The sequence below is a fragment of the Pelodiscus sinensis genome, chromosome 5 (genome assembly GCF_052426305.1).
Source record: "Pelodiscus sinensis isolate ZL-2025 chromosome 5, ASM5242630v1, whole genome shotgun sequence".
Classification (NCBI taxonomy): Eukaryota; Metazoa; Chordata; order Testudines; family Trionychidae; genus Pelodiscus; species Pelodiscus sinensis.
This window is the reverse complement of record NC_143056.1, coordinates 29,639,859-29,653,090: the sequence shown is the minus strand read 5'-3', so window position 1 is coordinate 29,653,090 and position 13,232 is coordinate 29,639,859. Positions and strand designations below refer to the sequence as shown.

The 13,232-nt window shown below is 42.2% G+C and overlaps 1 protein-coding gene across 12 annotated transcripts in view; it reads left to right on the top strand.

Moving 5' to 3' along the window:
- The window catches only part of UNC79 (unc-79 subunit of NALCN channel complex), a 170,845-nt gene that overhangs the window by 17,667 nt on the left and 139,946 nt on the right, over positions 1-13,232 (top strand). For 11 of the 12 annotated variants that reach the window (XM_075926676.2, XM_089778372.1, XM_089778373.1 and 8 more), the window contains 5 exons: positions 1,150-1,320; positions 5,678-5,770; positions 8,563-8,618; positions 9,890-10,019; positions 12,901-12,965. In XM_075926676.2, coding sequence (XP_075782791.2) covers positions 1,150-1,320; positions 5,678-5,770; positions 8,563-8,618; positions 9,890-10,019; positions 12,901-12,965 — 515 coding nt within the window. Of the gene's footprint in view, positions 1-1,149; positions 1,321-5,677; positions 5,771-8,562; positions 8,619-9,889; positions 10,020-12,900; positions 12,966-13,232 lie in introns of those variants that run through there. The other variant, XM_025189925.3, reaches the window with a different exon arrangement.

Here is a 13,232-nt window from a genome sequence, read left to right as displayed (position 1 = left end):
CTCTGGATTAGTTGGCAATGCTCCTCCGAATGCACCCTAATATGCCATTAGCCCTCTTGGTATCCTTCTTCAATTTTTGATATTATTAATTATGATAACTCTGAATGCACTTAATATCCATATACATATCCAGTCCTTTTTTAAATGTTGGTGAGCTCTTGGCCTCAGTGTCTTGTTGTGTTGAAAGTACAGGGACCTTCTTCTCTCTGAGTCAGCACATAACCAGTGCCCAGGACTTTTCAGTTCCTTGAATGAAATTCAGGCTCTGAGGGTATGTCTACACTAGCCTCCTAGATCGATCTAGGGAGGCTAATGAGGGCGACCGGAATTGCAAATCAAGCCCAGGATTTAAATATCCCGCACTTGATTTGCATGTTCCCGGCCAGTTGCCATTTTAGAAATTGACTAGCCTGAAGTAACTGTCCGCGTCTACATGCGGCAATGAAACGGGATTCTGGAATAAAGACCCTAAATCGAATTAGGTGGTAAACCTCATTCCACGAGGAATACCACTTAATTCGAATTAGGGGCTTTACATCAGAAGCCCGTTTCACTGCCGCGTGTAGATGCAGGCAGTTACTTCGGGCTAGTCAATTTCTAAAATGGCGACCGGCCGGGAACATGCAAATCAAGCGCGGGATATTTAAATCCCGGGCTTGATTTGCAATTCTGGTCACCCTCATTAGCCTCCCTAGATCGATCTAGGGGGGCTAGTGTAGACATACCTTGATTTCCTGCGGCCTTGACAGCTTCTATGGCACTTTTTGCAAGAGTATGTTGGTTAATATACCAATGCCCTGGGCCAAATTGTAATTCTGATAATGGCATTTTCCCTACCTAAACTCATGCCCCTCCTTGTGTGCTTGTGTTGGTTTCACAGTGTTCATTTTCCTTGTAAATTGTTGCTATTTTCTGGAAAGCAGCTGCCTCCTTCCACCCTTAAAGGGAATTCATAATGATGGTGGATGACATGATTCTTGTGTATTGTTTAAATATCAACTAAATTTTTGAACAAATTTGGGAAGAAAGGTACAGTTTTTATGTGTAAGTTATTACGATAGTTTTGTAAACAGTCCATAAACCAAAAAAAAAAAATCATCCTTTTTTTGTAATATAATGATGCTCTGTTTATTGAATTTTCTTTGACAGATCTTGGACAGTCAATTTTTTACACAACCACATGTTTGCTTCCTTTTCTGAATGATGACATCCTGAGTACTTTGCCTTATACAATGATTTCAACATTAGCTACCTTCCCACCATTTCTGCACAAGGATATCATAGAGTATCTCAGTACATCTTTTCTGCCTATGGCTATATGTAAGTGAAGTTCATTCCAATAATGTTATGTTTCAGAAAGAATCTAGGTTTTTGAAATAATGTTAGACAGTAGTTATCAATGTTTTATTCCCACGGGGATGTGGTTCTATAGTAATCCACTTACTGTATCTACAAAAACTAATTCAATGTGGCTGCTCTTACCAGAGGAAGTAGTTGTAAAGAATTTCTACTTTTAATGTTGTATTACTAGGTTATTTCTTTTCACTTAAAGAATGAAATAAAACATCTTAAGGTGGTATGCTAATTAAACACAGAGCTTTCAGTGGCAGCATTAGGAGTCCAGAGTACAAAGCAAATGTACATTATGTTCCTGAAAATACAGATGCAAAAGAAATAGGTATAACATTTGCAGGAGGAAGCACATGAACAACTACTGTCAATATAACTGATGGACATCCAATGGCAGTGTTTGTCTCTATTTATATTATTGTTTTGTATTACGCAATTATGGATGCCAATAGAATTTGTTCTAGCTGTAATTGTCAGGAATGAATCCGATAGGTAGTTGATTTTCTGCTTTTCTTTTAAAGGATATTGAATTACTGCATAAAGTTATAGAAATGTAGCCGTGTTAGTCTGGTCTAGCTGAAACAAAAAAACAGGACTATGTAGCACTTTAAAGACTAACAAGATGGTTTATTAGGTGATGAGCTTTCGTGGGCCAGACCCACTTCCTCAGATCTGGGTCTGGCCCACGAAAACTCATCACCTAATAAACCATCTTGTTAGTCTTTAAAGTGCTACATAGTCCTATTTTTTGTTTCTTGCGTAAAGTTAAAATTCCCACAAGCTGTGGATCCAAAGCAGTACTAATTAGCTGTGTTTCGAACACTCATTATGAACCTGATAAATGCTTGCTGAGCTTTCAGTAGCTACTGTAAATATATCTTTTTTTTCACTGTTCACAGATTTGAGGACTAGGAATTATATCAATAGTCAGTTGTACCATAACCAGCTAAATTCCTTTTACCAGCCCTATAGACTTTTGTTCTATGCATTGTTGTTGTGTAGCCATGTTGGTCCCAGGATATTAGAGACCTTTATCTAACAGTATGAACTCTTTCCTCATTCAGAACTCCATTAATGGTATTCTGAGTTTTACACACAAAAAAAGTCTACAGAATATGGGAAGTATGATTTAGGGTCTTAAAGCACAAGGCTCTGATGAGGTCTATTATCTGTTGTTCCTGCCACACTCACAGATATGCTATGTGACCGAGGGCAGGCCATTTAATAGCTTTGTACCTCAGTTCTGCCATTTGTAAAATGGTAGTAATAATACTTCCCTATAACTTGAGGTCTTGTGAGGATTAATTTTATACTATTTTCTAAAGTTCTTTAATATTTTGGATTGATCGGCCTATAGAAATACAAATCTATATACAATAGTCTCACTGTGGTTTAAAGAATCTCGCACTAAAGTATTTATTTATCCATTATGCTAGTCTGTGAAAAATACAGCTGATATAGAACTTTCTATAGTGTGTTCCTCTAACCATGTATTTCCTCAGATCTCTGAAACTGTTCTTCAAAACAGCCTGTTAAGTCCAATTCTATTTTAGTTAAATGGATATCCATTCCCCAGTGGATATTGTATACAGGCAGTCCCCGAGTTACGCGGATCCGATTTATGTCGGATCCGCAGTTACGAACGGGGTTTTTCTTGCCCCAGATGTGCCGCGGTCCCGCTGCCCGTGTCCTCCGGGGCGAGACAAGCTGCTCTGCGTCTCCCTGGTCTGCTGGGGGGGAACCCAGCAGCAGACCAGGGAGACACTGAGCAAAGCCATGGAGCACGCGGGCAGCGGGACAGCCCAAACGTGCCGCGGCTGTCCCGCTGCCGGCGTCCTCCGAGGCTTTGCTCCCTGTCTCCCTGGTCTGCTGGGGGGGAGCTTCCCCCCAGCAGACCAGGGAGACGCGGAGCAAAGCCGCGGAGCATGCGGACAGCGGGACAGCCCAGACGCGCCGCGGCTGTCCCGCTGCCGGCGTCCTCCGAGGCTTTGCTCCCCGTCTCCCTGGTCTCCCTGGGGGCGGAGCAAAGCCGCGGAGGACCCGGGCAGTGGGACCGCGGTGCGTCTCGGTCCGCTGCCCGCATCTCCCTGGTCTGCTGGGGGGGGGCAGCTAGTGCGCCTCTCCCTCCCCCCCCCAGCAGACCAGGCTTTTCTCCGGACGCCTGTGGTAGAGCAGCTGGGGCGCTGCCGGTTGGTTTCCGCAGCGCCGCTCTGGGCGCTACTGGACCAACCCGGCAGCACCCCAGCTGCTCTGCCCCAGGCGTCCCCAAGTCAGCTGCTGCTGAAACTGACCAGCGCTGACTACAGGAAGCCGGAGGCAGAGTTGCTCTGCCCCGGGCTTCCTGGAATCAGCTGCTGATCAGTTTCAGCAGCAGCTGACTTGGGGACGCCTGGGGTTCTTAAGTTGAATCTGTATGTAAGTCAGAACTGGCGTCCAGATTCAGCCTGTTGAAACTGATCAGCGGCTGATTCCAGGAAGCCCGGGGCAGAGCAACTCTGCCTCGGGGTTCCTGTAGTCAGCCGCTGGTCAGTTTCAGCAGCGGCTGAATCTGGATGCCAGTTCCGACTTACATACAGATTCAACTTAAGAACAAACCTACAGTCCCTATCTTGTACGTAACCCGGGGACTGCCTGTACATGTAACCGAGAACAGAAGTTGGTCAATGGCTTTTTTCCTCATACAGCATTCTAAAATCACTGTATAAATCAATCTATCTCTATATTTTGTTTCCAATAATGCATGGTACTTTTTATCTGTAGACTGTATTTTAAATGCTAGGTGAGAACTGCGGGAGAATATGTATTTCGCTATATAAATTCTCGCAAACAGATTGTGCTGCAATAATTTGGGGATTGTTTTGAGTGGCATGTAATTACTGGGATATGGACATGGCAGAGAATAGTACCAGCAGAGCAGTAATTAAATCAAAGGTAATATATTGTGGCATGTATACTCAGAGATTCATTATATAAGTGCTATGGTCTATGGGTCTGGCCATTTATAGCACATTGCTGAATTGCTTCTGTTGGGATTTTGTGGTTCCCAGAGAGTCAGGTGCTGGGCAGAATCAAGGGTCTTCGATACTTCGATTCAATTCAACAAGACTATTCAATGTGCACAAAGGGAGAGCCCCTGGTACTAAAATCAGCCAGAGCCCCTCAAGCAAGAAGCCCCTCCCCTTGCTGTTTTATAGCACATGGCAGTTACATAACAGGTTACATAACAAGTTATATAACACAAACTTCTAAACCAATCATATTCAACCTTTCCATATATGGCTTTGTTTGTCACATGCTTGTACTTCTCCACTCCACATGTTGAGTTCACCCCCTTCCCCTTGGCCTTTTCTAGTCTGTTCCTAGGGTGGTGAGCCACAGCATGCTTCTTTATGCATATCTACTTTCCAAACCACATTTTGTTTAAAATGAACACATGCATACCCTTCACTTCACAGCTTCTTTTCCACTAACCTCACTTGCTTAAGTAGCTCATAACACCAGGAATGAGCTTCCCTAAGCCTTTGCTCTGTAACTCTGGTTCTGCAATCGATATCAGGAGATGAATGATGGCAGCTCAATAAATACCCTCAATCTCCAGGGCTTTCCCAGGATTCGTCCTGATAACAATCACTAGCTCAACACTGATCAGTGCACTAGGAGAGCAGCAGAAGCTCCAGAGAGGGTCATTCTATTAGGTCTTATCCCCTGCAGTCAAAATACCGCCCCCCCCCATGTTTAAATGCTGCTGTTGGTATCAGTGTCCTAGGATAGTTATCCCAACTATTGAGGAATAGGATTTTTAGTCTGAGGATTTTTAGTGTTTAAAATCATGAGGGAATAATCTATACTGTAGACCAAAAAGCAGCCAGCACCTTATTCCACTCCAGCTCCACCCACCATTCATCAACACCAATCCTTTCATCATCTCTGTTTCACCCCACTCAATAGCTCCCCCAAGCTTTCTATTGTTCTCCCTGCCCTAGGAACTAACTCCTAACAGCACAGGTTTGTGGGACATTGTGTGTTGTGAGCTGATATTTTGGACTGAAAAAATTGAGAGTCATGGCTCTGTTGCAAGGTTTTGCTAGCACAGCTCTGAGACAAAAACCTTTCTATTCAGGGCATCTAGGCTAAAACCTTGTGAGCAAAGACTACATCTACAATAGTCTTTTGCCATCAGAGAGTTTTTATCCTGCTGTGGTTGCTTTTATAAAAAATCATGCAGCCCTATGTATTTTATTTGCATCCGTCATAATCTAAACTGGGTGCAGTTGTTTTCTGATTTTTCTTACTGTGAACTAGGAGATATTTTTTGCTTTCCTTTAAGTGGGATCTTCAAAGAGAGAAGGTGTGCCTGCACACGTCAATCTATCTGCATCTTCAATGCTAATGATTGCAATGCAGTACACATCAAATCCTGGTAGGTATAAATAAATAAGGGCACTATTGTTTGTATCTCTGTCTCTATAAAGGTATGAGTCATGAAATATTACATCAGAGAAAGTGCTTGAGAACTCAGCTTGCAGGAAGTTCAGACAATTGGAAATGTTCCACACCATGCTGGTATTGCGACATGAGATTTAAAAATAGTCCTTTTAGTTACCACTTGGCATTTCTGAGACTAGTATTTGAAGCAGCTATGTTACAGATAACTAAGCTTGTCAGGATTCATTTTTTTATTTCATTTATTTAGAAATTTGATGGATAATGTTGATTATTTTAAAGCATTTCCCCCTATTTTTATCAATTTACATTTTCACAAATATGCAAAATTGTGTGTTTTAAGCATATTACAATTTCTATTGATTTAAATGTTAATAGTTGTGGGGCCTGGATGGATCAGAGAATGGGGGCAGGAATAGACAATAAACATTTAGTAACAGTAGATATTGAGATTGAATAAACTACAGCTTTACAACCATTAAAACACAAATTGTCAGTATTACATTTCAAAACATGTTGGCTGTGTCTACATTGGCATGATTTTGTGCAAAAGCAGCTGCTTTTGCGCAAAAACATGCTACCTGTCTACACTGGTGGTGAATTCTTGCACAAGAACACTGACGTTCTAATGTGTGAAATCAGTGCTTCTTGCGCAAGAACTATGATGCTCGTGCTCAGGAAAAAGCCCTCTTGCGCAACTGTTCTTGCGCAAGAGGCCAGTGTAGACAGGCAACATACATTTTTTGCGCAAGAAAGCCTGATGGCTAAAATGGCCATCGGAGCTTTCTTGCGCAAGAGAGCGTCTACACTGGCACGGATGCTTTTGCGCAAAAGCACATGCCAGTGTAGACACTCTCTTGCGCAAATACTTTAACGCAAAAACTCTTGCGTTAAAAGTATTTGCGCAAAATCTTGCCAATGTAGACGTAGCCATTAAGTAAATATTGTTAAATCCAACACTAATATGTTCTTAAGCAGTATTTTTCTTACTGTATCTGTAAATTTAAATTATATCAATGCAAGTATTTTAATTGGTTTGTGCCTGTATGGTAAGATCAAGACTTTAAAGCAGTCATGCTTATTGTAGCTTAACATGAGAAAATGGAAAAGTCTAAAATCAGTGCCTGGCAGTAATGACTAACCACTATCAGTCATAATTAAAGGTGGATTAATTCTGTTTTATTTTGTCTCATGGGTTGGACTCCTATACTCCTGGAGCGACAATTGTCACTTTTTTAGCAATACAGTGATTGCTGAAAACAGGATCCAAAATAAACTGTGATTAATTTAATTGTAATTGAAAAGCACCTGAAGGCAAAATGTGCTCTCTCTAATACTGATACAACCAGAGTGAAGTGATTGAGGTCACGCCCCTGCGATGTGACTCTCAGGCGTTAACTCTTTATCATAAACAACTCCCTCCTATTTTAGTTATTTATTAAGTTGTGTATATATTGAAATGCAGTGGACCGTCTGTGCTCTGAGCATGTGAAGAAGTCTCCCACATTATAAACGTAATTAACCAAACTAAATAAAAGTAAGCCACTATGTAGAAATAAGCTATTTATATGACAAAATTTAAATATGAATAGGATTTTTATATGATGTGTTTGTCTTTTGACTCCTAGTTTATTGTTACATCAGAGTTGAATTAGGCATTATATATTTACATACTTCCATTAAAAACAAGAGTTAAATGAATAGGCTGATAAATCAGATGTAGGCAAAGGGTACTATTCCACCATTGTGCAAAAAGTGCTAAAATTTAGTACAGTAGTAATTCTCTTCATTTACTGCATTCCTCGGCATCAGCAAATTACTGATATTTAATTTCTGACACTCCGTTATTTACTCTAGCCCCAGAACAATGAGCAATTAGCAAGTTGTTCACTTTGTAAACAGTGAATTAAACAGAATATAGATGTCGGGTGCTAGATGTCTGGTTTTCAGCTAGAACACGTAGTCATAAAGGGACCTGAGTCAACCATTAAAAGTCCAGTCAGCAGTGCAGCATGGGCCCAGGGCTACTGCAGGCTTCTTACCTGCCCTGGCTCCACAGAGCTTCTGGAAGCAGCCATATGGCTCCTAAGCACATGGGCAGTCAGGCTGGCACTGTGCACTGCCCCTGCCCTGAATGCTGGCTGTGCAGCTACCAAGGACCGGGAATCGTGACCAATAGGAACCATGGGAGTAGTGCCTGTGTGCACAAGGGCAGCATGTGGAGTATCCCTGGCTGCCCATATGCAGTGGAACCTCAGGGACCTGGCAGCCACTTCCTGAGACAGGGAGCCACAGTAAACATCATCAGGACCCTGAACCCTGAAGCACCTCCAGCCTGGTCCAGCCTGGTTTCTCTTCCCCCACCCAAACTCCCTCCTGGAGCCTACACCCCAACTTCTTGTCTCAGTCCTGAGCTCCCTTCTGCAACTCAAACCCCCCATATTCCTGGCCCCATCCGAGAGTCCATACTCCCAGCTGGAGCCCTCCTCTTCCTCCTGCACTGCAGCCCCCTACCTGAGCCTGGAAAAAGTTTGTGTGTGTGTGTGTGTGTGTGTGTGTGTCGGAAGCAAGTAATGGAGTGGAGGGGGGGATGGAGTGAGTGGGAGGGGGGAGTTCAGGGAAAGGGTGGGACAGGATGTTTGGTTTTGTTCAGTTGGAACGCTGGCAACCCTATGTAGATTCAGTAGACTTAACTAAATGAAACACAAGCCATTTCTTGAACCTAGTTTCCATTACAGTATCATACTTATATGGTCTTTTCTCTCTCAGTGTATCATTGTCAATTACTGGAATGCCTCATGAAATATAAACAAGAAGTATGGAAAGTAAGTTTGTGACCAGATATATGCCTTATATTATGAATATCTTTTACAATAATGAAAACCATATGGTTTGAAAACTATAGTCACTGAGCTAGAGAGTTAGAAGTAGTGATCTCCATATGGGATCCTTGCTGAATTTGGGGCAAAAGGGTGTTGGGTGTTCAAAATTGGATTTTATAGATGCTGTTCCATCTCTTCACATCAGGTCCAGTTTTTTGAATTCCTCTTAAATGTGGTTCAATTTTTTTAAGAGCAGGTAGACAAACATCTGTCAGGGTATGTCTACACTACCCTCCTAGTTCGAACTAGGAGGGTAATGTATGCATACCGCACTTGCTAATGAAGCCCGGGATTTGAATTTCCCGGGCTTCATTAGCATAAGCGGGGAGCCGCCATTTTTAAATCCCCGCTGCTTCGAACCCCGTGTAGCGCGGCTACACGGGGCTCGAACTAGGTAGTTCGGACTAGGGTGCCTATTCCGAACTACCGGTACACCTCGTTTCACGAGGAGTACCGGTAGTTCGGAATAGGACCCTAGTCCGAACTACCTAGTTCGAGCCCCGTGTAGCCGCGCTACACGGGGTTCGAAGCAGCGGGGATTTAAAAATGGCGGCTCCCCGCTTATGCTAATGAAGCCCGGGAAATTCAAATCCCGGGCTTCATTAGCAAGTGCGGTATGCATACATTACCCCGCTAGTTCGAACTAGCGGGGTAGTGTAGACATACCCTCAGGGATGATGGTGCTTGGTCCTCCTGTGACAACAGGGGACTGGACTTGTTGACCTCTCGAGGTCCCTTCCAGTTCTTGCATTCTATGATAAAAATCTCATAAGGTCTGAATTTTTATGATGATGGTTTGTATGTGATATCGAGGCCAGAAGTAATTTAGTCTTTATTTGACCTCAAACCTAGATTTTTATCCTTAGCCCAAACCAAATCTGGATCCAGTTATAGATTCAAACACTGCCTTTCTGTTCTGTATCTAGACAGAATGCTTAATTTGTTTGAAGTTATTATATGTTATATGCATTGTGGTAGTACCTGGAGGCCTCAGTCAGGATCACAGATCCATTGTGCTTGGTGCTTTACAAATACATGGATAGAGTTTGCCATCTAATCTCCTCCAAAGAATTGCAAAAGACGGTGGCCAGTGTGTAAAAAAGTATGCAATTTTAATAATAATATGTGCATTTGAAAACATACATTTAATGTTATGAAGTGAGTATTGTTTTGTTACGTTGAAAACTAAACAGGCTACGCATGTCTTTCCTTAGGACTTGCTGTATGTAATAGCTTATGGTCCTTCTCAAGTAAAACCTCCGGCAGTACAAATGTTATTCCACTACTGGCCCAATTTAAAACCACCTGGGGCAATAAGTGAGTACAGAGGATTGCAGTACACAGGTAAGTGTACAACTGTTTGTATAAACCCAAATAAATATCATAAATGAGGTGATCTGGTGTGAACTAGTGTTAGCTATTAACTCCTGTCAGAGGGATCCCTTGTACAGTATTCTATAGGTACATATATTAAATATAAGCAATGTCTGTTTCAAAAGGTGATAATAATCAACGGTAGTTATGGATAGTAGAAACTGGGATTATATTCAGTAAAGAGTGTGCCAGTCCCAGAACTAACTGGATAACCCTCTCTCCATTAGCCTATGGTGCAAAGTCCCCAAATGGGATATATATGTACTATATAGGTCCTGGAAGGAATCCATTTCATGTCCCTTTCTATTGCCACGTTGGATGCTATTAATGTCTCATTTGTAATAGCTGTTACTGTTGCTATGACTCCTCGCTATTAACATCACTGGAGTCAGGTGGTGTCAGGTTCAAACAGCTCTGTAGGAAATTTCTCAGGGCTGCAAAGAAGGAGGTGGGAAAGCAGGAAGTGGGACAGGAAAGCTGAGTAGGTAGAAGGCACAAAATCTCATGCTCATCTTCCTCTGTGTTGTTTTGTATCATATTAATAGGGGACTGTGCTTGTGCTGGGGTGGTTCTTAAGGTGGAGGAATTTCCTTTTGTTGTCTTTCGGCTGTACCCCTTTTCCCTACTTTTTGAAAAATCATATTTTAAATGTTGTGTTATGATTTTTGGATTTTTTTTCATTTTGAGTCAAGTTAGGCTGGCAGCAGAACCTCACACTCAAATAACCCAGAACGATGAGACATTCTGAATGTGATGTTGCATCTGTATCTCAGTTATGCTACTGGAAAGCATTTCTGATACTTTATTAGTCACTTCCTGTGTACCATTCTCTTCTCCTTTCTTAATGGGGTCAGATTATTGGGATTTAAAAAGCACCTGAAAACTTGTGTATTACTTGGTTTGTGTATTGCTTATCTGGGATGATGTCCATTGTATTATAATATTTTAATTTGTTGTGCAGTTCATTTAGGGCTGGATTATCTCCCTAGGACACAGTATTGCAACCCTTCAGAGAGCAAAAATAATGATTGGACCCCCGAAAACCATGAGATTGTCCCAAAAAATCATGGGTTTCTAAAATAAACAATTTTATTGTGTGGATTTTTGGTCGGTTTTATGATTTATGATCTCCCCCTGCTAATCCCCATTGTGCATATGATAGTGTTGCCAATGTTTCTGCATTTATTGGGTAAAATGATTTTTGTGTACAAAAGTCCTCATTCCCCTATCTGCCTGATCCTGGCCAGCAATTAGGTCTGCCCCTATCCTCCTGAGTTCAGCCCCTCAGATTCACCTCTGCTTCTCATGCGTTCTTCACCCACTTCTCGCAGGCATAGGGGATCTCAGTAGGATACCCTCTCCCCTTTGCAGTCTGAAGGGACAGCTTGAGGGGCTGCAGAACAGTGAAGAACACTGGTGCTGTCTTGTCCCTCAGATTGCTCACAGAATGGGATGGAGTCATCCTGAGTAGCTGCCAGCTGGTTTTTTTAACTCTCTCCTTCCCTCTCCCCTCCTGTCAGAACAGCTTTGGATGCTATGATGGGCAGGGGCAGGGAGAGGTTTTCATATAGCAGTTCTGATTGGTTGCTCAGTCCCAGGAGGCAGGTGAGTGGGGCAGACAACCAGTCAGAGGGGTATTTCCTCTATAGGTAGGGCTCAGGTTCCCTAGAGCAGTGGTTCTCAATCTTTCCAGAATACTATACCCTCTTCAGGAATTTGATTTGTCTTGCATACCCCAAGTTCACCTTACTTAATAACAACTTGCTTACAAAATCAGACATAAAAATACCAAAGTGTTACAGCATGCTATTACTGAAAAATTGCTTACTTTCACATTTTTACCATATAATTAAAAAATAAATCAATTGCAATGAATATTATACTTTACATTTCAGTGTATCATACATAGAGCAGTATAAACAAGTCATTGTATGAAATTTTAGTTTGTATTGACTCTGCTAGTGCTTTTTCTGTAGCCTGTTGTAAAACTAGACAAATATCAAGGTGAGTTGACATACCCCCTGGAAGATCACTGAGTACACTCAGAGAAAAATGTACCCTTGGTTGAGAACCAATGCCCTAAAGGGGTGGATCTTGTGACAAAACCTGAGCATTGAGAACATGGCCCTTCATAAGGGGTGGCAAATTTCTGAGCGGCCCTATGAACAGCTTAGGGAAAGAATTGTGTGGTAGAGGGCCACAATTTTCAGCTTGTTCCTCTATGCTCCTGGAGATAAATTAATAATGTGAGGCTATGTCTAGACTACAGGGTTTCTGTATCCCGCAAAACCCCCACCGTGTTCAAGGAACGCATTTGCTCTTCTGCTTTTTTTCGCAGAAGAGCAGATGCACTCTTTTGGGGAGCCCTGTATAGCTCGTTTCATGAGGCATAAAGGCTCCGCCGAAAGAGGAGGCTTTTCCGCCATTTGGCCCCATCTAGACTGGGCCAAAGGTGGAAAAGCTATCAGAAAAAGCTATGCAAATTGTGGAGCGCAATTTGTGTAGCTTTTTCCGATAAAGTCCCATAGTCTACACCTAGCCTGAAAGAGATGAAAGGGCTATTGGGGAGAGGCCCTTACTTCCATTTTATATTCCCTGTGTGAGGGAATACTGCCCACATCATAATCCAATATTTAGTGCCTTAGCAGGCAGCTGTTGTTACTAGTATGCTTCCTGGGGGAGGGTCAAGTCTTTCTTTATATTTATACCACAGCTAGCCCAGTGGGACTCTGTATGGTTTGGGGTCTCTGAGCACTAGCATAAATAGTACATATGAATAGTATTTATTTGTTAATTGATCTGCTGTGTTTGTGTTGTTTGTTTGTTTTGTTTTGTTTTTTGTTTTTTGCAGCCTGGAATCCCATCCATTGTCAGCACATTGAATGCCATAATGCAATTAACAAACCAGCGGTGAAGGTACTGTCATTTCCACAGTATCAGAACTTTGCCCACTTGAGGGCTTTACTGTTAATTTTCTGTAAGCCTATGGCTTGAAGCTTGCACCTTGTTTTACCTCTGGTCGCACACTAAAGTCACTAAGACTTGTATGTAACCAAGGACTGAGTTTGATGTGAAAATTTTTGCAGTTGTCAGTATCTTTAATAATGGTATGCTTTTGTTCCTACTGAGGTCAATTGCAAAACTACTATTGACTTCCTTAAGACCAGAAGCAGGAACTAAAAT